General features: G+C 33.9%; 1 protein-coding gene across 1 annotated transcript in view; it reads right to left on the bottom strand.

Moving 5' to 3' along the window:
• The window catches only part of NUP210L (nucleoporin 210 like), a 142075-nt gene that overhangs the window by 47602 nt on the left and 66666 nt on the right, over nt 1-27807 (bottom strand). Inside the window, exons 13-20 of the mRNA XM_051993986.1 lie at nt 22954-23152; nt 22396-22541; nt 20230-20451; nt 18312-18485; nt 14160-14352; nt 12457-12545; nt 12070-12174; nt 11664-11765 (exon numbers count right to left, since the gene is read on the bottom strand). Of these exons, the coding sequence (XP_051849946.1) occupies nt 11664-11765; nt 12070-12174; nt 12457-12545; nt 14160-14352; nt 18312-18485; nt 20230-20451; nt 22396-22541; nt 22954-23152 (1230 nt within the window). The remainder of the gene's footprint in view (nt 1-11663; nt 11766-12069; nt 12175-12456; nt 12546-14159; nt 14353-18311; nt 18486-20229; nt 20452-22395; nt 22542-22953; nt 23153-27807) is intronic.

Here is a 27807-nt window from a genome sequence, read left to right as displayed (position 1 = left end):
TATTATTATTATTATAGTTTTTTATTGACAGAACATATGCAAGGGTGAATTTTTCAATTCAGCAAACACTTCTGTTCCAACTTTTCTTTTCCTTCCCTCCATCCCCTCTCCTAGATGGCAGACAGTCTCATACATGTTAAACATGTTGAAGTATATCTTAAATACAGTATATGTGTACATATTTATACAGTTCTCTTGTTGCACAAGAAAATCGGATTTAGAAAGGTAAAAATAACTTGAGAAGAAAAACAAAAATGCAAGCAGTCCACACTCATTTCCCAATGTTCTTTCGCTGGGTGTAGCTGGTTCTGTTCATCACTGATCAATTGGAATTGAATTGGATCCTCTCATTGCCAAAGATAACCACTTCCATCAGAATTGATCCTCAGGTAGTATTGTTGTTGCTGTGTATAATGATCTCCTGGTTCTGCTCATTTCACCTAGCATCAGCTCATGTAAGTCTCTCCAAGCCTCTCTGTATTCATCCTGCTGGTCATTTCTTACAGAACAATAATATACCATAATATGTATATACCATAATTTACTCAGCCAATTTCCAATTGGTGGGCATCCATTCAATTTTCAGTTTCTAGCCACTATGAAAAGGGCTGTCACAAACATTTTTGCACATGTGGGTCCCTTTCCCTTCTTTAATATCTCTTTGGGATATAAGCCCAGTAGTAACACTGCTGGATCAAAGGGTATGCGCAGTTTGATAACTTTTTGAGGATAGTTCCAAATTGCTCTTCAGAATGGTTGGATCCATTCACAACTCCACCATCAATGCATCAGTGTCCCAATTTTCTTGCATCCCCTCCAACATTTGTCATTATCTTTTCTTGTCCTCTTAGCCAATCTGACAGGTGTATAGTGGTATCTCAGAGTTGTCTTAATTTGCATTTCTCTGATCAATAATGATTTGGAACACCTTTTCATATGAGTAGAAATATTTTCAATTTCATCATCTGAAAATTGTCTGTTCATATCCTTTCACCAATTATTTATCAATTGGAGAATGGCTTGGTTTCTTATAAATTAGAGTCAATTCTCTATATATTTTGGAAATGAGGCCTTTATCAGAATCTTTAATTGTAAAAATGTTTTTCCAATTTATTACTTCCCTTCTCATCTGGTCTGCTCTAGTTTTGTTTGTACAAAAGTTTTTTAACTTAATATAATCAAAATTTTCTATTTTGTGATCAATAATTATCTCTAGTTCTTCTTTGGTCACAAATTCCTTTCTCCTCCACAAATCTGAGAGGTAAATTATCCTATGTTCTTCTAATTTATTTATAATTTCGTTCTTTATGCCTAAATCATGAACTCATTTTGATCTTATCTTGAAGTACGGTGTTAAGTGTGGATCCATGCCTAATTTCTGCCATACTAATTTCCAATTTTCCCAGCAGTTTTTGTTAAATCGTGAATTCTTATCCCAAAAGTTGAAGTCTGGGTTTGTCAAACACTAAATTGCTATAGTTATTGACTATTTTGTCCTGTGAACCTCTGAATATCCAATGATCAACTAGTCAACTATTTCTTAGCCAATACCAAATGGTTTTGGTGAGCAATGCTTTATAATATAGTTTTAAGTCACGTACAGTGAGGCTACTTTCATTTGATTTTTTTTTCCCATTACTTCCCTTGAAATTCTTGACCCTTTGTTCTTCCATATGAATTTTGTTGTTATTTTTTCTAGGTCATTAAAATACTTTAGTGGGAGTCTGATTGCTATAGCACTAAATAAATAAATTAGTTTAGGTAGTATTATCATTTTTATTATATTCATATGGCCTATCCAAGAGCACTCAATATTTTTCCAATTGTTTAGATCTGACTTTATTTGTGTAGAAAGTGTTTTGAAGTTTTGCTCATATAGTTCCTGATTTTCCTTTGGCAGATAAGATTCCCAAATATTTTATACTATCGACAATTATTTTAAATGGAATTTCTCTTTGTATCTCTTGCTGTTAGATTTTGTTAGTGATATATAAAAATGCTGAGGATTTATGTGGATTTATTTTGTATCCTGCAACTTTGCTAAAGTTGTGGATTATTTCTAATAGTTTTTTAGTAGAATCTCTGGGGTTCTCTAAGTATACCATCATATCAACTGCAAAGAGTGATAATTTGGTTTCCTCATTACCTGTTCTAATTCCTTTAATTTCTTTTTCATCTCTTATTGCCAAAGCTATCATTTCTAATATAATATTGAATAGTAATGGTGATAGTGGGCAACCTTGTTTCACTTCTCATTTTATTGGGAATGGTTCCAGTTTATCACCATTACATATGATGCTTACTGATGGATTTAAATAGATGCTACTGACTATTTTAAGGAAAAGTCCATTTATTCCTATACTCTCTACTGTTTTTAATTGGAACGGGTGTTGGATTTTATCAAATGCTTTTTCTGCATCTATTGAGATGATCATATGATTTTTGCTAATTTCGTTATTGATATAGTCAATTATGTTAATAGTTTTTGTAATATTGAACCAGCCCTACGCTCCTGGCATAAATCCTATTTGGTCATGATGTATTATTCCTGGGGATGATTTTCTGTAATCTTTTTGCTAGTATTTTATTAAAATTTTTGCATCAATGTTCATTAGGGAGATTGGTCTATAGTTTTATTTCTCTGTTTTCATCTAACCTGGTTTAGGTATCAGTATCATGTCTGTGTCGTAAAATGAATTTGGTAGGACTCCTTCAATCCCTATTTTTCCAAATAGTTTATATAGCATTGGAATGAATTGTTCTTTAAATGTTTGGTAGAATTCACATGTAAATCCATCTGGTCCTGAGGAGTTTTTCTTGGGGAGTTGATTAATAGCTTGTTATATTTCTTTTTCTAAAATGGGACTACTTAGCCAGTTTACTTCTTCCTCTGTTAATCTGGGCAAGCTATTTTGAAGGATTCATCCATTTCACTTAAGTTATCAAATTTATTGGTATCAAGTTGGACAAAGTAACTCCTAATTATTGCTCTAATTTCTTCTTCATTAGTGCAAGTTCTCCCTTTTCATTTTTAAAACTAACAATTTGATTTTCCTCTTTCCTTTTTTAAAATCAAATTTACCAAGGATTTATCTATTTTGTTAATTTTTTCATAGAACCAACTCTTAGTTTTATTTACTAATTCATTTTTTTTGCTTTCAATTTTATTAATCTCTCCTTTTATTTTTAGAATTTCAAGTTTAGTATTTGAATGGGGTTTTTCAATTTGCCCTTTTTCTAGCTTTTTTTAGTTGCAAGCCTAATTCATTGATTTTCTCTCTTTTATTCAAGTAGGCCTCTAGAGATATGAAATTTCCCCTTATTTCTGCTTTGGCTGCATCCCACACATTTTGGTATGACATCTCATTATTGTCATTTTCTTGAATGAAATTTTAATTGTGTCTATGATTTGCTGTTTCACCCAATCATTCTTTAGGATAAGATTATTTTGTTTCCAATTACTTTTTGGTCTATTTTCCCCTGGCTTTTTATTGAATGTAATTTTTATTGCATCGTAATCTGAAAATTTACCATTTCTGCCTTTCTGCATTTGAATTTGAGGTCTTTATGTCCTAATACAGGGGTCCTCAAACTTTTAAAATAGGGGGCCAGTTCACTGTCCCTCAGACTGTTGGAGGGCGGACTATAGTAAAAACAAAAACTTTGTTTTGTGGGCCTTTAAATAAAGAAACTTTATAGCCCTGGATGAAGGGGATAAACATCCTCAGGTGCTGCATCTGGCCGTGGGCCATAGTTTGAGGACCCCTGTCCTAAGATATGGTCAATTTTTATATAGGTTCCATGAACTGCCGAAAAGAAATTGTACTCCTTTCTATCTCCACTTAGTTTTCTCCAAAGATCTATCATATCTAACCTTTCTAGTGTTCTAGTTTCCTTTTAAACTTCTTTCTTATTTATTTTGTGGTTTGATTTATCTAGTTCTGAGAGTGTGCAAGGTTGTTTTGCTATTTCTTCTTGCAGCTCTCTTAACTTCTCCTTTAAGAATTTAGATGCTACACCACTTGGTGCATATATGTTTAATATTGATATTGCTTCATTATCTATGCTACTCTTTAGTAAGATATAGTGCCCTTCCTTATCTCTTTTAATTAGATCAATTTTTGCTTTTGCTTGATCTGAGATAAGGATGGCGACTCCTACTTCACCTGAAGCATAGATTCTGCTCCAGCCTTTTATCTTTACTTTGTATGTATTGCCCTGCTTCAAGTGTGTTTCCTGTAAACAACATACTGTAGGATTCTGACTTTTAATCCAGTCTGCTATCCGCCTCCACTTTATGGAGGACTTTACCCCATTCACATTTATGGTTAAAATTACTAATTCTGTATTTCCTGCCATCTTGTTAACTCCAGATTATGCTTTTCTCTTTCCTTTCTCCCTTACCCCCCCTCCCCTTCCCAGTATTAAACTTGTGAGCACCACTTGCCTCACACAACCCTCCCTCTTTAGGATCCTTCCCCCCCATTAGAGTTTCACCCCTTTTCCTTAAACCTTTCTCCACAATTTCTGTATTCCCTTCTATTTAGTTTACTCCTTCCCTTTTGCTTTTTTTCTATCGCTTTTCTTTCTTTTTTTTCCCCTAGCCCAAGACTATTTATTTATTTATTGACCTTCATTTCCTTTTTATTATTATTATTATTATAACTTTTTATTGACAGAACCCATGCCTGGGCAATTTTTTTTTTTTTTACAACATTATCCCTTGCACTCACTTCTGTTCTGACTTTTCCCCTCCCTCCCTTCTCCTCCTCCCCCAGATAGCAAACAGTCCTATACATGTTGAATATGTCACTGTATAGCCTAGACACAATATATGTGTGCAGAACTGAACAGTTCTCTTGTTGCACAGGAAGACTTGGATTCAGAAGATAAAAAATAACCTGGGAAGAAAAACAAAAATGCCAACAGTTTACATTCATTTCCCAGTGTTCTTTCTTTGGTTGTAGCTGCTTCTGTCCATCCTTGATCAATTGAAACTGAGTTAGATCTCTTTGTCGAAGAAATCTACTTCCATCAAAATACATTGTCATACAGTATCGCTGTTGAGGTATATAATGATCTCCTGGTTCTGCTCATTTCACTTAGCATCAGTTCATGTAAGTCTCTCCAAGCCTCTCTGTATTCATCCTGCTGATCATTTCTTACAGAACAATAATATTCCATAACATTCATATACTACAGTTTACCCAACCATTCTCCAATTGATGGGCATCCATTCATTTTCCAATTTCTAGCCACTACAAACATCTCCTCTCACTTTTCAATAAGGTGGGAGAAGTTTCTCTGTAAATCGAATATGTCTAAAATTTTCCTTTTGAGCCAATTCTGATGAGACTAAGAGTCACATTATGTTCATCCCTTTCCCTTTTTTCCCTCAGATACAATAGGTTTCCTTTGCCTCTTTGTGAGATGTAGTACCTCCACTTTTCCCTTTTTCTGGTACAATTTCCTTTCCACCTCTAGCTTCTTTTTTATAACAGTAAAACCAAATTATACATGTATTCTTTATGTATACTCATAATAGCAATATAGTTCCCAAGATTTCTTTTTACCTTTTTATGTTTCTCTTGAGTCTTATATTTGGAGGTCAAACTTTTTGTTTAGTTCTATTTTTTTTCATCAGAAATTGATGGAATTCACCTATTTCATTGAATGTCTATCTTCTTCCTTAGAAGAAAATGCTCATTTTGGCTGGGTAAGTCATTTTTGGTTGCATATCAAATTCCTTGGCTTTGGGAATATCAGATTCCAGGCCCTTCGATCCTTTAATGTGGATGCTGCTAGATCCTGAGTAATCCTTATTGTGGCTCTTCTGTATTTGAATTGTTTTTTTCTAGCTGCTTGTAGTTTTTTTTCCTTGGTCTGATAAGTTCTGGAATTTAGCCACAATATTTCTTGGAGTTTTGATTTGGGGATCTCTTTCAGTAGGTGATAGATTAATTCTTTTAATGTCTATTTTATCTTCTGTTTCTATAACATCTGGGCAGTTCTCTGAGATGATTTCCTGAAAAATAGTGTCTAGGCTCTTTTTTTCATCATGATTTTCAGGAAGTCCAATAATCCTTAGATTATCTCTCCTAGATCTATTTTCCAGGTCTGTTGTTTTCCCAAGTAGGTATTTAACATTTTTTCCTATTTTTCATTTTTTTTGGTTTTCTTGACTGATTCTAGGTGTCTCCTTGAGTCATTCATTTCCATTTATTCAATTCTGATTTTTAATGAATTATTTTCTTCATTTACTTTTTAAATTTCTTTTTGTAATTGTCCAATTGAGTTTTTAAATGAGCTGTTTTGTTCTATGATTTTTTTTTCCATTTTGCCATTTTTATTTTTTAGTGAATTATTTTCTTTTTCCAATTCACTAATTCTATTTTTCAGGGAGTTGATTTCTTTATCCACTCTATCTTTTAATGAGTAACATGACTTATCCAGATCCTCTTGCAAAGCATCCTTTTCCTTTCCCCATTTTTATTCTAGCTCTTTTTAAAGAGCTTTTAAAATTTTTTCTATGAGAGTTTTATGTGATAGAGACTAGGTTATATCACCATTTGGGGATTCATCTAGAGACCATCTGCTTATAATCTCCTCAGGATTTGAGGTCTGCTCTTTTCCAATATAGAAATTATCTATAGTTAATTACATCTAGAGTTAGAGCTTTGCCTTTTTACTCATTTTGACAAAAGAAAAAAACCCAAAAAACCAAAAAGCAAAACAAACAAAAACTGCAGTCTGCTTTTGAGGCACTTTAGTGTTACCAAGCTTCCTTGACAGACAACAGGAAGTAGTAGTGAAGCAGCACAACAGGAAGTAGTAGTGAAGCAGCAGTGGGACAGCAAAGGCTGTGCTGGGATTAGTGTCTACGCTGTGGTCAGTGTCTGAGCTGTGCTCAGTGGTTGCATGCTGAGATCGTGCTGAGTCCCTTCCAGTGCTAGGTGGGTGTGGCTGGGTCCTGAGAGAGTCTAGTGCTTTGGGGTTATAATCTTTACCCTCTGTGTTTATAGTTTCTCTGCTGACCTATGTAGGCTTGCTGCCAGAGCAGAGCAGAGTAGCCACACTGTGGTAAAGTTATCCCTGCAAATTTTCTGCAGGCTGAGACCACACCCTGCCCTCCTTTAGTCTACTCAGTGTGAGCTGTCTTCTATGCTCTCACTGCCAACTTGCCTGATGCTGCGCCTGGCCTAACCATCCTTTCCCGCAAGCGAAAACAGACCTTTTCTGGAGAATTTCAAGATTATTTTCTATTGGTAATATGTTGTACTCCCAACATTCATGGTTTTTTTCAGTCAAGCACTAATTCCAAGGCTGTTCCATAAAAAAGTAGTCTGATGGTAAGGGAGAGCTTAGACAGACACATGTGTCTTCTCCGCCATCTTGGTTCCGTCCCCTCCCCTCCAATAGACTTGTAATGGAGAGAGCCATATGCCCTCAGGGAGAAGACTGTGTAATTGTTTGCTTGCATTTTGTTTTCTAATTTTTCTCTTGTGCAGCACGAAAGTATGGAAAAATGTATACAAGAATTGCACATGTTTAATATATGTTGGATTACATGCTGTCTAAGGGAAAGGGTAGGGGGAAGAAAGGGAGAAAAAATTTGGAACATAAGGTTTTGCAAGGGTGAATGTTGAAAACTAGGCATATATTTTGAAAATAAGGAGGTAAAAAAAAATAAGAATAAAAATTGCTTGTTCATACCCACATCAATTATTTATTGCGAAATGGCTTTTAGTCTTTATTGAGTCAATTCCTTTTATATTTTGGACAAGACCTTTACCTTTAAATTTATATTACAAAAATTCTTTAACAGTTATGTTTCCCTTTTAATTTTTAAAAATTTTGCTGTATTATATTTGTTTATGCAAAACTTTTCAATTTTATTAATTAAAAGTTTTCATCTTATTTTCTGCAACACTTTTTCCTAGCCACTGAACTAAAAGATCATTTTCTCCCCTTTGCTTCCCTAAATTCCTAATGTCACTTTACATGTCTAAGTTATATGTCCATTTGGAATTTATTCTGAAATTAATGTCTGTCAAACTGTTTTTCCCTTTTTCCCATTAGTTTTTGTCAGACAGTGAATCCTTACCCCTACCATAATTAAGATGTTTTAATGTACTGAACATTATGCTATTATGCTCGTTTGCTCACTTTCTTATGTAGTATATATAATCTCTTCCACTGAGCAACCTTTCTATTTTTAAAATACTAAATCATTTTTAATAATTATTAATTTGTAGTATAGTTTGCAGTTTTAATGTTTCCCTTTTTTCTTGCCCTTTTTATTATTACTATCAAAAATTATTGATCTATTTTTCTTTCATATGAATTCTGTTTTTTTCTAACATAATCATAATTCAAATTTCTAACATAAACATATCTTGTGGTAGTCTGGTTTGTAAAGTGCTAAATAAGTAATTTAGTATTGCTATTTATCGTATTGCCTTGACCTACCCGTATAATGTTATTTCTTCAATTATTTATTTTTTAATTTCTGCAAAGAATGTTTTCATGGCTGAATTCATTTTTTCTTGTATCTTCGTAGACACACTCCAAAATATTTTATGTCTTTTGCTGTATTTTAAATGGAAGTTGTCTTTCTAGCTTCTTCTTCTAGGCTTTATTGATAACATGTAGGAATGTTGGTGATTTATAAGAACTGACTATATCCTACAACTTTATAGCAGTTAATATTTGTTTCAATTCATTTTTTGACTGGCACTTTAGAATTTTTAAAATAAATCATTGTATCATCTTCAGAAAGCAGTAATTTTTTTCCCTCTTTATCTATGCTTATTTCCTTAATCTTTCAAACAGCAGTTAATAAGCCAGTAGTCAAACAGCCAGAGAGATAACCAAGGCATAACTCTGCTCAAAAATATTTTTCTCCAGGATAAGATACAACTTCCTCAATCTGGTTTTTGTGGTAACCTACTATCTGGCTCCAGCTACCTTTCCAGATGTATTTCATTTTACTTCCCTTTATGCAATCTCATTCCAACCAAATTAAAGCACCATTCCACCTTTTATATCATGGTCTTTCTATGCCTGTTCCACTTCCTTTCACCACCACTTCTTAGAATCCTTCATTTCCTTTTAAGTTAAGCTTAGATGCCACTTCCCACAAGTAATCTTTCCTTATCTTCCTTTCTTCTAGTTGGCATTTCCTCTCTCCTCAAATTTTCTTTATTTATTTATCTATGTATATGTTTTAACAGTTTTAAGAGCTTAACAATTAAACAATATGTTTAACAATTTACCATGGAAGGTAAACTCCTTGAAGAGAAAGACTATTTCTGTTTTTGATCCTAGTGCCTTGGATATAACAGGCACTTAATAACTGTTGGGTTAAAAAGATTTAAATATCTGTCCAATCACTTGTGATATGTAAGAAATAGAAGATATGAACAGGCAATTCTCAAAAGAAGAAATTCAAGATTTCAACATCTTTTGAAAAAATACTTCAAATCAATTATAAGAGAAATGGAAATTAAAATTCAAATTCTCAGTTTCTACAATACGCCCATCAACATGGTAAAGATGACAAAAAAGGAGAATGACAACTGTTGGAGAGGAAATGCTACTGCACTATTGCTGGAATTGTAAATTGGTTCAACTACAATGGGTAGCTGTGGTGTTCTTTTTCTTTTTCTAATATATGATGGTTCTCTCTGGGAGCAGGTTTCTTGGGGAGGTTCTAGAGGCAGCCTTCATTTCAGTTCCAAGTAATAATTACCTCAAATGCAGCCAGGGATTAAAGTAGTCTTATTTTCTCTTCCAAAATAGCCCAGTTAACTTTCTTTGCTTCTGAGAGCTCTCATTACTACTCTTTTGCCTCTGCCAGCCTTTGCCTCTAGCTCAACTCCGACTCCTGGCAATCTTCCGAACTAACGGACTCCACTGACTCAGCTCCTTTTTATGCTCTTTTAGAGGTGTAAACTCAAAGGTTGACTCCTCCTCTGAGAGTGGGATTATGGGAGGTGTGAATCTCATTCTTGTGAATCTCATATTGAATTCTGACTTGTGAATCTCCCCAACTTGTGAACTAATGTGTATGAGCTAATGTGTGAACTCTCAAAGGTGCAAACCCAAGCACACAAGCATTGCTTCCATCAATTCCAGTGAGTCAACACCTTGTTTCAAGTTCTGGCCCATAATAAGTAGCAATTTGGAATTATGCTCAGAAAGTCACTATACTTTGTAAACCCTTTGACCTTCAGTATTACTACAAGGCACGTATCTCCAAAGATCAAAGACAGAAGAAAAAAACCCCATATGTACAAAAATATTCATATCAGTTCTTTTTGTTGTAGTAATTAATTGGAAACAAAGTGAGTGCACATAAATAAGTAAATGGCTGAACAACTTATGGGATATGAACAAAATGAATATTATTGTTCTATAAAAAAAGGATGAAAAGGACAAATTCATCTGAACTTCAGTAGATTTGTATGAACAGATTGCAGACTGAAGTAAGCAAAACCAGAATACAATATGTAAAGGAAAACAACTTTGAAACCTTTAAGAGCTCTGATATGAATTAATGACTCCAGAAGACTGACAATGAAGCATGTTTCTTACTTTTTGGAAGATGGGATAATGGACTGTAGGTACACACATATTTTCAGCTATATGTCTTCAGACATGAATAATATGTTTATTTTGCTTGATTACACTTATTTGTTACAAAGGAAGGCTTTAATTTTATATGTGTGTGTATGGGTAAAGTGGGAGGGAAACTGTTCCCTTTACTGAAGCTGTTCCCTTTAAGATTATCACTAAACTGTGTTCCCTTTAAAATTTAATTGTGTCCCCCTTTTTGATCTGAGAGATCAGGATCTCCCAGGCTTCAAGGAGTCTAGAGAGAGCCCATCTTTTCAGGATGAAAGAAGAAACACTATTTAAGGGCAAATCAACTCCCATTCATATTTTTGAGATTCTAAATTCTCATTCAATTGAGAAATCCTAGTCTGATCAGCTTAGGCTGTCCCAAGCTCCCACACCAAGATACCTATATAACAGGTTCCCTTAAACTCACTCCTTGCAGAAGGCCTAAAGTAGCTTACCCAGCTGCTAGGACTCTGCTCACTGATTATCTCAGTGCCAAATTCCATTTCCCCAATAGGACTCTGCCATTATAGAAGTCAGACTCTTAGCAAACTGGTTTCTATCCAACAATAAACTTTCATTTTGCAATTAATAATTCGGGAATAAGTGAATTCTTTCACTTTAAACCTGAGGCCCATTAAAAGGGGATTTTTAACAACTCTCTTAATGCCACTAACCTCATCACCACTGGGAATTGAGGGGATACTAACCTCATCATGGGGAAGTACAGGGGAGTTACAAAGGGATAGTGACAGTAATACAAGAAAGAAAAGTATCAATGAACATGTTGGACATGGTTTAATATACAATTCTCTTTTTCTGTTCTTTGTATACAAAAATGCTCATATTGATTGATGTTTGTCAAAATCATATAAAAAAACTTTTTAAAAGCTTAAAAAAGAAAATAATTCCAATTAATCAGAAATAATATTTTGGAAGAAACAAACACAATACCATGAAACTTGTCCAAAATATTTTCTAGGAGAACAAGTTTAAGAATGATATGATAAAAGTCTGGAGTGTCTGTTACATTCACTTACCTGAATAGAACTTTCAGATTCCATATAGTTAATGGTGACAATGTCTTGTTCACTGCTGTTGACCAAAAAATAACCAGATCCCTCCACAAGACTAAATATTTCCTATAGGGGGAAAAAATTGGTTTATAAGGTATTAACACGGGAAAAAATTTATATGCTATTCTAAAGAGGCTACTGCTAAAATTATTAGGGTCATAGTACTCCAAACAGAGAATGATTACCAAAATAAATTTTAAAAATAATTACATTAGTTATTTTCTATATACCAAATGTTTTATTGATATTTTGATATCACTACTTTGGAAGTTATGCTAATAACTTTACCAAGATTTTAGATTTAAGAACAAATTTGTACTGCTTTCTTATCCAACATGATTAAGTCAGTTTACACCTGGGAAACTCTTACCTTCACATCAGGGTGATTATATATTATGGCATTTTCTGGCACTACAGTCACATCTTCCACCAGGAGCAATTCCACAGCAGCAGATCTGGGCAAGTTGGAGAGTTCCTGAAAATGTAATAAGAACCACAGAAAGTTAAAAATAAATTTTTTCTTTTAACTTCCTCTACCTACCTCTCCCAGAGTCAAAGAAATTAGCCCTTAAAGGTGCTAAAAACACATAGTTCTTGGATATTTTTCTTTAATTGAGAAATCCTTAAAGTAAAAAGTCTCAATCATCAAACATTTAATATATATGTATTTTTGATACTAATTATAAGGAAGTTTGCTAACTAACCAAGCAAACTCCATTTAGAAGTGTTAAGAAATCTTTCTCTCATTCTTACTTACTTTTGGGCTATGTTTTGCTGAATAGCCCACAAAATTGACTCCAATAAGTACAGTCCCTTTGGTCTGGTGTACCTTCAGGATCTTATGCCCTGGAATATAACAATTAACTTCATTAAAAAAACAAGTTGAATAATGGAGAAAGGTTAGAAGGAAGACTTAATTCTACTGATTTTTTTCAAAGATTAAATAAATGACATTGTTTCTGTACAAGATTTGTTGGGAAAGAAAAACAAATGGCTATTTCCTTGAGATATCCTTCTCCCATTCATGCTGCTTAAGTTTGCCAAAATAAATTTCCTAAGACAGTACTTTCCATTATTTTACTCCCCTACACAAAAACTATGATTACTAATTCCCCACTGAATCTCTCTCACAGATGTCATAGAATGACCATCTAGTACAAACTCCACCCAAACTCTTTAACCTAGCATTCAAAGTTCTACAAAATTTGGATCCATTTTACTACGCTAAGCAACCTCTTCTTTTATTCCACAATAACAACACTGTAGATTCAAGTTAGACCAATTTTCTTGTTGGCTTTCCACAGCTCCATTAGTCAATGTGAGGCATTTGCACAGATTCTTTTAGAAACTCTATGCCCCATTTCATTTCTCTATCCATAGCCTTCCCATTCGTTAAACCCTAATTAAAAGCACACCTTCTTCAGGAATTTTTTCCAGATGACTATAGCCTCTACTAATTTTCTAACTTCTTTTGTACTTATTCTTACTTAAAGTTAGATTGTTAACTTTATAGATATATTTATACCAAAATATTTAATAACATTACTTTGCTAGTTACTAAGAAATTATAAAGTTTAAAGAAAACTGGCTGCCCTCATGGAGTTATCTATAATATTCTGTTAGAGATACCTATAATATATAATTTAACAATTAAGTAGTAAAAAAAATAGTCTTACACAGGGAGAAGTCATTACCAATTGGACAGGCTCAGAGAAAATTTCATAGAAGAGGCATTTAAGTTGTTCTTTAAAGAGTCAGTAAGTGCGAAAAGGGGTAGAAAGCAGTATAAACAGAGGCAAAGAGGTAGAGAAGGAGTAATGTTGATCAGTTTTGACTATGAGGTTGTAAAGTAAGGGCAGATTCAAATTGTGGGGACTCAATACCAGGCAACTTGTATTGTTTTCTTGTCTTGTTTTTAAACAAGACAATATAAGTCTTATACTTCTCACTAGATCATATGCTCTTTGCAAGAACATTGTCTAATATCTCTTTTAAAAAATATTTCTCATTAGGCCTAGAATAGATATTCAACCAATATTTGTAAATTTAATTCAATATACATTTATTGCAATTGATTCAATTTCATTTTCATGAGAAATATGCTAGAAATGAAATTACTTGTGTCTTGCACAAGGAGGTATGACTTTTAAATTCAAAGATAACAAAGAGATACAGTTTTGATTATCAAATTTGAAATGAAATCTTTTTCTACAGGTACAAAGACATGGCAGGCATGTCGGAACATTTTATAAATTTCCACAGGAAGAAGAACTGTATGTGAAGCAGAAAAAGCTGAATGTGAGTTCCAGTTCTGCTTACTTGGAAAATCATCTAACCTATGAATTTCAGAAAGGTAACTGTAAAATGACAATGACATTTACACTTACCTACTTTATGGGATTGTGAGAATTAAATACATTGAAATAACTATTAAAATTATAAGGTGTTAATAAAAATTACCATGTAGTCTAGTTTGTCCACTTCCATCATCCTTGGCTACCATTAGCATTAGTTTATAATCCTCAAAATGGGCAAGGGTTTCATTGGAGGATTTCCATTCCAGCATCAGGGAGCTGAAATTATCAAACTTTCTTCGGTGCTGGTCAAACATTGCTAGTTCAAGGACAGTATTCCTCAGGCTTGACACAGGAATCTGAGTTCAAACACAACAGGCCCTGGTATTATGGTAGGGACCAAATTTTTTTATAAATTATTTTATACTGTGGTCATGTTGTCCAAATTAAATCATTATAGTATTAATCTCTCTAGATACTCAGGTCTCTGAGAGAAAAGGGACTGACTACTGTATCACCATACTTTTAAAATATCTTCTTTTTATTGGTAGCTTTTGTTTTTGTACTAACTGCATTTTCAAACATACTCTTTCTTATCTCTCTCCCTAATGAGTATATTTTGACATAAAACATCAAAAAGAAAAAAGCTGCAGTTTGGCAAAACCAACCAAAACACTAATTGTGTCTGAAAGAATATGCATAATATTTAATTAAGTCACTGACATCTGCAAAGAGGGGGATTTTCTCAAATTTTCCCCTCAAATTATTTGTTATTATAATTAATGACAGTGTTCCATTTAATTTCTTTTCTTTCCATGTATATAAAGTTGTAGTCATTATGCATATTATTTTCCTGGCTCTGATTACTTCATTCTATATAAGCTGAGTAAATCTTCTCATGATTCTTGGAATTAATCAGATTCATTATTTCTTATAGCACATGACTTTTTTATTACATTCATGTAGCATAATTTTGCTTTCAAAAATGCATGGTACATTATACAACAAAAATCTTTAATTTTGGTTCTGCACAAATGATGAGTTCCTCCAGATCTCTGCCCATAGACATCTTCCTACTCCACTATACCCAGTCAGCCCCAGACTAGATAGCATACTTCACATCGCATAGAGGCAATTTTATCGTTCTGATACTGTGCATACATAGTCCATTCTTATGCCTTTTTCATCTCCTATTTTAAGCAGACTATTCAAACAAAAAACTGCCATTGCTTTTAGAGAGTATCAAAAGAATGTCCTTTAGATCAACTCAATATCTATGATTTCTCAGACCCAAACTCTCTTCCTTATGTCACTCTCTTCATCTGTTTTTCTCTCCATTATAACATAAGCCCTTTGAGAATAGGGACTGCTATTTTTTACTTTTTTAATGGTTAGCATAGTACTTGGTACATAGTAAGCACTTAATAAGTACTAATTTATTAATTTTTAGTAGCAATCTTTTGTGTACTTTAAAGTACAGAATTAATTTTTTTTCAATTAATAAACATGTACTTTTTTCATTCTACCTCCTCCTTTTCCCTACTCTGCCTCCCTGCAAAGAAAGAAAAACAAAAACAAAACCTTTTAAACAAAGTGCATAGTCGAGCAAAACAACTACCACACATCTTCTATTGAGTCCATCACTTAATAAATGGGTAATGTTATTTATCATGAGTTTTCTGGAATCATGTTGGTAATTGCAATGATCAGAATTCTTAAGTCTTTCAAAGTTGTTTATTTTTACAATGCTGTTGTATAATCTGTTCTGTATAGCCTTTCACTAAGGGCAGAATTACAATTAGGAATCAATTATTTTGAATGAGTCAATAATCTAATGTTTGAATTTATTCTCCTCCTTCCCACTCTAATCACTACTAGTCAATTCACTACTCAACTTGCTAAGTATTTTTCATTAAGGAAGAACAGAATGGAGTTTATTAATTTTATTACTCTTATGTAGAGGGCAAGAACTCTGAAAAGGTATACTTAAGACTCAGTATGATTGATTTAATCTTACAACAAGATGTTAACTCAGTAGAATTGAGATAATGATTCTCTAGTTTACATGTACTTAGTAGTTCTACAAGTTGACACCTATTCTATAAGATTGACACCTATGATGATGTACTTATAATAGAGTATATAAGAGCTAAGCGATCTGGGAGGGAAAACAGACTCAGAGATAGACAGAGAAGACAGAGGACTGGAGGACAGACTCGAAGACAAAGACCCTCGTCATGGCTGTCCTGTCTACTTCACTTCTCCACTAAGACCAAGGCCCATCTGAAGGTCCCCCAGAAAGCTAGCCCAGCCCCAGGCAAAGGAGACAGTCTGTGAAGGAGATAATAAAGACTTTGGGCTTTATTCCTGACTATTTTTGTGGCTGAGACCAAGGTTGATCCGAAGACCCTCCAGAAAGCTAGTCAGAGCATTACATTCTTAATATTTTACTTAATATTATATTACTACTTTTTATTTAATACTTAACTAAAACTATTACAGGCAAAATAAAGGCTTTGATAGGGATGAATGTTGAAATTAAGTTTCTGTATTCTTTATAATTTTTGATTATGCAAGTTCTCCTTTATACTTTATTAATAAAATATTTTATTAATATAACTATAGAATCCTCTCTAGTCTACTCCCCAGATCTGCACTCCAAGGTTAGGTGCCAACAATGTGGCTGCTACCTTATTTTCCAGGGGTAACCCTATGAGATTTGTACTTTCAATACTAGGTAGTTCACAAACCTCAACCTGTGTACTTCTGAACAATCTGCCAATAGACACAATTTTAGTAAAGGCATTTACTAAGATGGTAGAGTAAAAATAGTAGTTTTAAAACAATCTTCCCACGTTCCCATAAACCTTCCATAAATATATACAACATACATGGGAAGAGTGGGCTCAAACTTGAAGTACAGTGGTAGAAGTACAATAGTAATGGCAGAACATGTAGTTATACATGTGTGGGATATACACATGAGTTATACATGCAATTCACAAGTCTATACAGCTCCCAAGATCTCTGTCAGGTAGACTGATCAAGTAGATTCTCAGATTCTATTCTTTTCCACAGCTAGCTTGCTTTTCTACTGCCAGCTGGACCATTCCTAAAGGTTGTTGAGCCCTCAAGTAATGGTCTCTCTGTAGCCATGTTTGCCTGGAATATGTTTTTCTATTTCTCCTCTCTTCACTCTGTATCAGTTCATATAAATCTTCACATGTTTTTCTGAAATTATCCATTTTAACATTTCTTCCCATACAAAATAGACCATTTGTTAAGCTATTCTCTGGATCATAGGCCTTATTAGTTTCCAGTTCTTTTTCACTACACAATTTATTTTGTATATATGGCTGTTTCCCTTTCTTTTTAAAAATCTTTTTGGGGTAAAGGCCATATAGTATGAATTTTCTCTTGTGCTAAAGAACTCTTCTGCTTTGTTTCTACATGCTGTGACTTAAAAGAAATAAAAAGAAAAGAGAAATTTCTTCTTCCTCCTTTCAGGGTTAGAGGAGGGAAGGAAGACTAATCTTACCACACAAGTAGCAATCTGCTTGCAATCTTTTCCACTCTCCATATGCTGAAATTCATCTAAGGTATAGATATTTAGATTCCTTAGGGGTTCTGCTAATTTGTTCAGTCAATTCTAATGTGTTCCCTGCATGATTAAATCAGAGTGATGTTCACACCACTGTTCACTATCACATTAAAATGTTAACAGGTATGAATGACTATATCACTATATCAACTAAACTGAGGGAAGGAAGCATCACTTGTATAATCAAAAGTTGGATGACAATGCAATGACTGAGTGAACACAAACATGTCACTGGTATAGCAAGTCTGTTATTGTAATACTAACCAGTCATGCAGGTGCATATCACTAATGAGCTTTCCACAACAGGAAAGAAGGAGGGAGTGTTGCTAGTAGCATTCCAAATTTCCAACCAATCACACTATCATTCCCTCCCCCATCTACAGATGTTTCTAACTTCGTAAGCAATCATACTGGTTTCACCATTTAGGATACTGCCTTCTAATTTTTGGATGGTTCTCCTTTTGTCTATAAAAATGATATGTCTGTCCTCATTTATTGTTTTCTGGCTTTCTGAGGAGCTAAAGATCCCTTTTATTTGGTGACTGATAGCCTTACCAATAAACTAACATACTCAGAACTCTGTGCCTCAGTTTGTTTTAATTTCAATCATTACATGTTTTCATAGTTCAAATAAAGTAAAAGCTATATCTTGGGTCTATTAACCCATATATACTAAAAGACAGTGTACTGACAATCTTAAACATAATTTGGACTCACCAGTTGTTTATTGTGTTGTGGCAGTGGGCATGGCTGGGCACCTGTGGGTACTTTGTATACTGGAGTTACAGACATACTGGCAGGGTGAGCACAAATAAAACGTACTTGCACCCTCTCCACAGCAGGACTGGGATTTAGGACACCTGGATGATTTCCAATTCGGAACGTCAGCACCTTTGAAGACAATAAAAAGAGACAATTAGTAATGGGTGAGCATTTTATGCCAGATATAACCCAGATAGAATATAGTAAGTCAAATATCAACTTAATAATCAAAGGAAGTAACAACCACTTAGACATTACATACAGATAATTTTTTTGGAAATGTTGTAATTCTCAAATATTTGCATTAATGGAGGGTAGAGACAAAATTAATAGAAAAAATTTAAAATATTTATTATAGATATGGGTACACACACACACACCCAAAATACATTATTTTTGCCAAGTGTTTCGATCTATGTTCTATTAAAACTTTTATCACAGCTACTTGCAAAGAATAAAATTAATAAGTATTTCATTTTTTCCTGGTGAAGGTACTAACAAATTGTAGAAAGTGAAGAGAGCAAAGGAGAAGCTAAAGGGTTTTACACTAGATTATTAACCCCTGTATTACTGAATATATAGTCAAGTTAATTACAGATATTACAGACTCAAGAATATTACCTCAGCTGGGTACAGCATGATACTAATGAGGCCAAAATCTTGGGTGTGATCCCCAGTGCAATTACTTATGTTATTTATGTTCTATTTCAGAGTCACAGACTAAATCCTTAACTGTGGGCAGCTCTGTTGCAAATATTTATATTACTAAATAAGGTAGGAAAGGGGATGGATTAATGAAAACCCATAACTGACGACTAGAAAAGTAATTCAATGCATGTTCTCATTGATGATGAATAGTAATATCATTTTTGCATATAACTGCCAGTGTTGTTATCATAGTTAACCTAAACTCTTTGATAGGATTTCTAAAATGTAAACTAAGGGTTGTTCTTTAGAATTGTCCATTCTTAATGAAGACTGTAGAAAATCTTGAGCAGCATAAGGGGTCTGCCAAAAGATAAGAATTAATTAAGCAAAGACACTTTTATTAAAAGTTTTCATATAAAAAGTTAAATCTATGGAAAAGGAATAATATATATGTAATTTAGAAGCAACCTAAATTCTCAGATTATGGTTAAATAATAATTTCCTTATTTTTTTCTTTCATTTTAAGTGCTTGTACTAGAAAGGAAGCAACACCTAGTACAGTCCTTTGCATACAGTAAATACACAATAACTGTTTCTTTAATAAAAAAAACTCTTGTAGAAGCAGAACATCTAGAAGACTGGATTGGATCAGTAGTATCAAATTCAAATAAAAATAGGGCTACACAACTACACATAAAGATGCCTGTGGGTTGCATGTAGACTTAAAAAAATGTTAAAATATTGTCAATGCTTTATTTTGGTTTTATTTTATTAAATATTTCCCAAGTATATTTTTATCGGGTTTGGCCACACTTGGGATTGTTATGGGCACATATGGCCTGCAGGGTGTGGGTCTAATTCCTCTGGACTAGGTCATCTCTAAGGTTCTTCTAACTCAAATACCATGACAATAAAAATCATGAAAGATGAATCTGCTAACTACAAAAAAGGGCTTGATTTTTATTTGGGGAACTATTAGAATCCTCAGATTGATAAACTGAAATCTTCAGGTGCATAAAAGGCAAGTCAATTTTAAAAACCTTCCACTGGGCAGCGAGGTGGCGCAGTGAATAGAGCACAGCCCTGAAATCAATAATTCTCCTTCCATCCATTGGCTGGACAGAAGGAAAAGTTCTCTTATGAAAATTTGGAAAAGAAAATTGAGAATATAAAGCATTATGTGGCTTTTTCTCTAAGAAATATAAAGAAAGGGCCATTTTCCTACTTGTTCTCCTAATTCCCGACACAGTATCCGGTAGATATATTGGTTCTGTTTTCTCTTTGCTGGCAATCGGACTTGTGATACACTGATCTTCAATTCATTTTCCACACTCAGCTCCAAAAAGAATCGTGAAGGTTCCAGAATCCACGGCCCGGGCCCTCCTTCAAACACCATTTCCTTCACAGACTGCCAGGTCACCAGTGCTACCTCAACAGGATTCACAGCCTGAAGACATGGAAAGAAGTTAATGATGATTGGCTGGGAAAGTGGGTACCAGCCCTAGTCTCTAGGCCAAGAGGAGTAAGAAGTAACTTCTGCCCTTCCCATCTTAGGACAATTGTCAAGAAGACAATCAATCAACCTGCCCTCTCCCCTTTTAATGAATCGTTTCCTTCATTCTATGAAGATTCTCAGCATAAATTTCTTATTCACTCACAAGTTTTTATAGTATCAACCAGTGGGCCTTTTTCTGTTTGTACCAGAAGAATGGGACCACAAGGAAGTAGAAATAACTTTTCAGAAAGATCAGAAAAAATTTCAGCATTTTTTACATAAGGTTATTATTTATTCTGTCTATCCTATCATTTTCACAGGAAATGATCCTGGACTTCAAACATTTTCCTAAAAGATCCTTATATATATTCTTATGTATATACTAGACCCCTCACCTGGAATTCACGTTTTGATCTTTCTGATCTACCCAAGTCTTACCCTATCATTTAAGGTCTACCTCAAGTTCCATCTTCTTTATGAAGGGACCCCCCCTTTAATTTAACTCACAACCACTTTTTCTTCCTTTGAATTCTCTATCACCATTCATTTTGGCACTTAATCATTTCATGTTACATAATCACATCAAATGCAAATAATATTATCTCCCCCACTTGATTTGAGAGTTCAAGGGCAGGAACTATATATTTCCTTTGTAGGTCCACATGGTACAGTGTCCTATGAATACAGTAAATGCTCAACAAAAATCTACTGGATATTGCTTGGCATGCTATTTCTTTTCAAAGAACAACTCCTCCTCTCTTTCTCCCCACTAAAAATATAATAATAATACCACTTTGTATTTATAAAGTGATTCAAACTAGAGCATTATGTTTTTCACATATATTTACTCATTTAAATCTCATAGCAAATCTGTAACAGGCAGGGAAGATATTATTCCCCCCTCCTTTTTTAATAGCTAAGAAAACTAAGAAAGATTAAGTGATTTGCCCAACAAGGCAGAGCTGGGAAAGAATTCAGATCTTCTGACTCATAATCCGTGCTTTTCCTGGAGCTGTCTGCAAAACAAACAACAAAAACTTGCCTTCTAGGAGGCATGAACTGAAAATATATATTGCCTATTGCACTAAAAAGACACATAAAAGGAGCAAGAGCCAAAAAAAGAAAAATGGTTAAAATATTTACCATTTAATGTATATGTCTTCCTTCTAAGAGCATATTAATTTATTATATATAATTCCTTCTTAAGCAAATTAATTTGCTATATAAACACATAATGGGCAGGTTCCAAAACAGAGAAGGTTGAAATAATCATATAGATCATTACAACCATCTAATAATTTTACTACAGCTTGCATGATAATGTGCTGACATTACACATGCAAATGAAGACATTGTTATCTACAATAGGATACATATAGAAAACTATACAATAAACCTAGAAATGTTAGAACAGTGAGACGAGGTCTAGGTTTGAACATCTAAATAAATATTTACATTAGGCAAAGAGTTTAATGTGAACTGCTCATAAAAGCCAAATTTTGCAACAATGCTCTATCAAAATGGAATAGGAATGCTGACCAATAAAAAGAATCCAATTCTCATTTCCCAGAAGATCTGTGAATATGATGCAAAAGAAAATAAAATTCTCACCCTTGTGAAGGAAGATCTCATTTTCCAGAACTAAGAATGTATGTATCTCATAAATATATTTGTAGTGTATCTCAAAGGTACTCTTAAGTAAACTCCCTAACTTATTTAAATGTTTGATGAGATAACTGTGACTCCAAGTAGATGCTATTCAAAGAGGATCCAGGTGTGAGAAACTCACAGGACAAAGAAATGACTGATCTGAAAGCAGAGACAATAAATCAAAGTAATGACTCTTTAAGTCCCATGGGAAGAATTGCTGGTCCCTTCCTTAGTGGAACATCTCACCTTAAGTGGTTCATAAGCAGCAAATGTGGCACTGCTCTCAAAGTATTCTTCATGTACAATCACACTAACTGTCACCAGGGTGTGGCCCAAAGACTTGGCTGCTATGTGGGTACTAGAACAGAACACAGGTCCTGATTTTTGGGTACCTGTGGATCAAAAGACATCATCTGAATGAAGCAAATAAGCATCAGCATATAGGTTCAGGGACTGGGAAAATCAATACAATGAAAATTTTATATACATTAAAAATAACTCATCCTAGATTCAGGCTCAATACTATCTAATGTGTCATACTTCTCACAGTGATCAGTGTAGAAAGGGATAACAAATAATAAATGTAACCAAATAACAAGTTATATCCATGTAATTTAAGGGAAAAAGAAATTAGATTGAGAACTGGAAGGAAAGGATTTTTTTTCCCCAGTGGCTCAGTAGGAAATCCAGGACCAGTCACTTAATCTCTGTTTCCCTATTAATAAAAGAACATTAAGAAATATTATCATAATTTCTTCCTTCTGACCTCCTCCTGGTCAAGATTAGAAAATCTTGTTTCCTTACCTTCTTTGAGAAGAGTAAAGACCCCTTGTTTATCCATGTTTACATCCAGAGATAAAAGAGAGCAGTCTGTAAATGCCATGGCACCCCCAGTCTCCTTGTTTATGTGGTACATGGCAATAGGAATCTCTATGACTTGGCCAATCTCCACATCAGCATGAAAGGGCAAGAGTTTTATCTTGTTCAGCTTCAGAACATATACCTGGAAGGAAAAATGGTCATGAATCTTCCCTGAAAGTCAAGTAAAGAGTCTTGAAATGACAACAGAATAAACCTTTTTAGACTTGTAAGATTTTACAGGTGGTCAGACTTTTTTAAAAAATTAATTTATTTAAAACTAAATACAAAATAAGAAAAAACAAAATAGAAAAAGACAGAAAAAGGAAAAAACAAACAAACAAAATCAAAAGCACTGTCATGTGCCCAGAAGAACACCAGGGAGGATTCTAAATATATAATAATAAATTTCCATTTTAAGAAAGCATATATAATAAAAGATGAGATTATATTCATGACTGATCAGCTTTTCTTTGCTTCCTTATAAAGGTTATTCTTTTGTTCTCTGCTATGCATTTTTTTCTTTTTCCCTCCTTCCCCTCCCGCCCCCCCCCCCCCCACTACTAAGCAGACCACATGTATATATTGTTGGATGCATATATAGGCATACATAAAAATACGTATTCATACCCCCATACCAGCACCCATACATGTATCTATATATACACATACATATATCTATAGGCAAACACGCATACATATATATAAATACACCTACACATTTACATTATAGACAAGCATCTAAAACAAATATGACTGATATAGAATATAGATTTCTCTCTTGATTGAATCTTTTAAGTTTGAGATCAGAGATCACTTGTCCTTTTTTAAAGTAATTCTACTCCTGAACCTTGTAATTATGTTTCTGTATATCTCTTATTTCCTATCCCTGCTAACTCTTCTACTTTAGTTCAACTCCTTAACTTGCTTTGCAAGTTAACTTAATCTTTCCTCCACCCATGGATCCCTTTTCTTCCCCTACCCTTTTCCTCCCTCTTTATCCCAGTCCCATTCATCTCCACACCTTGTCCTACCATCATAAATTTATATATCCTTCTACCCCATCTTATCAACTATTTCCTCCTCCCCTTATTTCTTCATAGATTTTAGAGGGTTGTACACCCTTCATGTGTGTGTACATGACTATGTATTGTTTCCTGTTTAACCCATTCCAGATGTGAGTAAGTTTTCAGAACTACCAGCCCTCTTCCCCCATCTAATGTTTCTGTGTTGATTCTTGTTCTTGTACCTCATTGATATGGCATAATTATTATTTTTACCTTTTCCTAGATGATTTTGCTTTTTGAAGTCAAATCATATTTAGTTCTGCCTCATTCTTTCCTGATATCAATCTTAGACATATGGTTTATATTTCCACATATAAAACAATGTCTTTATTGAATCCCTTGAAATTTTAGTCTTTGATATTCTTATATGTTAAATTTTTATTAAAGTTTCATCTTATATGTTAAATTTTTTATTAAGTTCAGTTTACTTTGGGACAAAATCCTCAACAACTGACAATTTATGAATGCCCATTTTTTCTATTCGATAGTCTGTTTAATTTTGTTGGATATAATATTTTTGGCTGCAGGCCTAGTTGTTTTGATTGTCAATATATGTATTCCAGGACCTGTGGTCTTTTATTGTAGTTGCTGCTAAATCCTATACAATTTTAATTTATTTAATTGTAGCTCCAGTATATTTGATTTTTTTTTCTTGTAAAATTTTCTCTTTAACCTGGATTTCAAAATTTAGCTTTCCTGGTAGGTCTCTTTGAGGTGATAATTGGTGGTTTTTTTCCATTTCTATTTTTTCCTCATTCTCTCACTGCAGAACAAATTTTCTTTAATTATTTCTTGTATTATTAGGTCAAGGTTCTTTTTTTTGGTCACAGCTTTTGATAATAGTCCAATTATTCTCATATTTCTCTTTTGATGTGTTCTCCAGATGTGTTTTTTCTTATGTTTTACCTTCTCTTCAATATTTTCATTCTTTATATTTTGTTTTGTTATTTCTTCATCTCTTATAGCTTCACTGGCTTACCATTGCCTAGTTCTAATTTTCAAAAAATCATTTATTTTTAAGTATCTGGATCTCCTTTTCTAGGTGGTTGACTTTTTTTTTTCATAATTTTCTTGGATTTTTTTAAAGAAAGTTTTTCTTCAATCTCTCTCGGTAAGTCAGACTTTTTAAAAAGGACAAGCAGCTCTGTTCCCAAGAATCTGGAAAAGTCAATTCCCTAGTTTCTTCACCCTTCTAACTGCAGAAGAAGTCATTCAGTTGATAACACAAACTGTTTAGTATTATGGGACTATTTCTCATGAACCATAATACTTTTCAGTGGTTAGACAGATTAGGCGATGAGGAGACATATTTTGTATGAGAAGGGGATAGAGCAGGACTGCAAACTGGGAAGAAAGGAGTCTTGGAAGACAAGCATGTAATCTGGGACCTGATGGATGGTTAAAATTTTGACAGGTGAGATGTAAGGAGAAGATATTCCAAATAGACTGAACAAAGGAAAGCAGATAAGAGAAATATGTACAAAGAATGCTGAAGAACTCAGTTCAGTTAAAGCAAAAGGTAAAGAGAATAGAAAGAGAAAGCTATTGGGGGGGGGTTTGAATGTGAAATTTATTTGGTAGGATAAGGGGAATTAAGAAAGGTTTATTGTGTAAAGAATGTAAATTGTGTAAATGCGCAAAATCAATCTTAAGTGGTGATCAGAATAGGCCATGAGTGAAAAAATGATTATAATTTTAGATTAATGAAGAAAAAAGAGAGAGGAAACTCCAGCAACCACTCTAGCACTCTTACAGAAGATGACCACCAACAAAATGGATGAGCCCAAGACTGGCCCCTTTAAAGAATTCAGGGCTTTGAGGGACACAATGCAGGGCTAAGATATAAAGTAAAATGCTAGCAGTCCAGCAAACTGCTTCATGTTAATTTCAAGTATTAACTTCTAGGCATAGTACAGCAGTAGTCAGTATTGCCACTTATTCATATTTGTTTCTGTCAAGTATAAGCTTGTATTAAATTTCTTTTGAATATAGTAAATAATAAATACCTATTCTATAAATATAAGTATTCTATAAGTACCTTCTTAGTTTCTCCTTCTTGGGGAGACCTAGATACACACAAACACCTAATCCTTTTTTATTTTTGGGGGGAAGAAACTATATTTTATTTTACTTTTTTTAATAAAGCTTTTTATTTTCAAAATACATACATGTATAATTTTCAACATTCACCCTTACAAAATCTTGTGTTCTAAAATTTTTCCCTCCCTCCCCCCACTTTCTCCCCCAAATGACAAATAATTCAATATATGTTAAACATGAGCAATTCTTCTATACATATTTTTACAATTATCATGCTGCACAAGAAAAATCAGATCAAAAAGGAAAAAATGAGAAAGAAAACAAAATGCAAGCAAACAACAACAAAAAGAATAAATATATACTATGTTGTGGTCCACACTCAGTTGCCACGGTCCTCTCTCTGGATATAGATAGCTCTCTTCATCATTGAACAACTGGAAGTAGTCTGAATCATCTCATTGTTGAAGAGAGACACATCCATCAGAATTGATCATTGCATAATTTTGTTGTGTAAAAAGGTCTCCTGTCTTTGCTCATTTCACTTAGTGTCAGTTCATGTGATAATTTCTTATAGAACAATAATATTCTATAACATTCATACACCATAACATATTCAGCCATTCTCCAACTGATAGGTAGCCATTCAGTTTCTATCCACTACAGAAAAGACTGCCAAAAACATTTTTGCACATGTGGGTCCCTTTCCCTCCTTTATGATTTCGTTGGGATACAATCAGTAGAAACACAGCTGGATCAAAGAATATGCACAGTTTCAATGTATTAGTGCCCCAGTTTTCCTACATCTCCTCCAACATTCATCATTATTTTTTCCTGTCATCTTAGCCAATCTGAGAGGTATATAGTAGTATCTCAGAGATGTCTTAATTTGCCTTTGTCCGATCAATAGTGATTGACAGCAACTTTTCATATGACTAGAAATAGTTTTAATTTATTCATCTGAAAATTGTCTGTTTATATCCTTTGACCATTTATTAATTGGAGAATGTCTTGAATTCTTAAAAATTTGAGTCAATTCTCTATTTTATTTTTTGTTTTTGCTGAGGCAGTTGGGGCTAAGTGATTTGCCCACGATTACTTAGCCAGGAAATGTTAAGTGTCTGAGGCCAGATTTGAATGAACTCAGGTCCTCCTGACTTCAGGGCTGGTGCTCTATCCACTACACCAACTAGCTGCCCCTCAATTCTCTATTTTAGAAATGAGACCTTTTTCAGAACCTTTGAATATAAATTTGTTTTTTCTCAGTTTATTGATTCCCTTCTAATTTTGTCTGCATTGGTTTTATTGTACAAAAACTTAATATAATCAAAATTATTTATTTTATGTTCAATAACGAATTCCAGTTCTTCTTTGGCCACAAGTTCCTTCCTTTTCCACAGATTTGAGGGATAAACTATCTTTTGTTCTTCTAATTTGCTTATAATATCACTCTTTATGCTTAAATCAAGAACCTGTTTCAACCTTATTTTGGTATACAGTGTTAGGTGGGTCAATGCCTAGACAAACACCTATTTCTTAAGTAGGTTTTTCCAAATTTTCTGGGGTAGGGCAACATAACAAATCACAGGACATGAGAAAAGGAGCCTGACTTCTTTCTTACATTGTCAGACTTCTCTAGGAATAAATCTGGTCCAGAAAGCATACATGAGACCATTTGAGCAAATAGTTCCTTATT

Source organism: Antechinus flavipes, chromosome 4 (genome assembly GCF_016432865.1).
Source record: "Antechinus flavipes isolate AdamAnt ecotype Samford, QLD, Australia chromosome 4, AdamAnt_v2, whole genome shotgun sequence".
NCBI classification, from domain to species: domain Eukaryota; kingdom Metazoa; phylum Chordata; class Mammalia; order Dasyuromorphia; family Dasyuridae; genus Antechinus; species Antechinus flavipes.
Note: the sequence above shows the minus strand (reverse complement) of the source record. Positions and strands in the feature narration are given on the sequence as shown.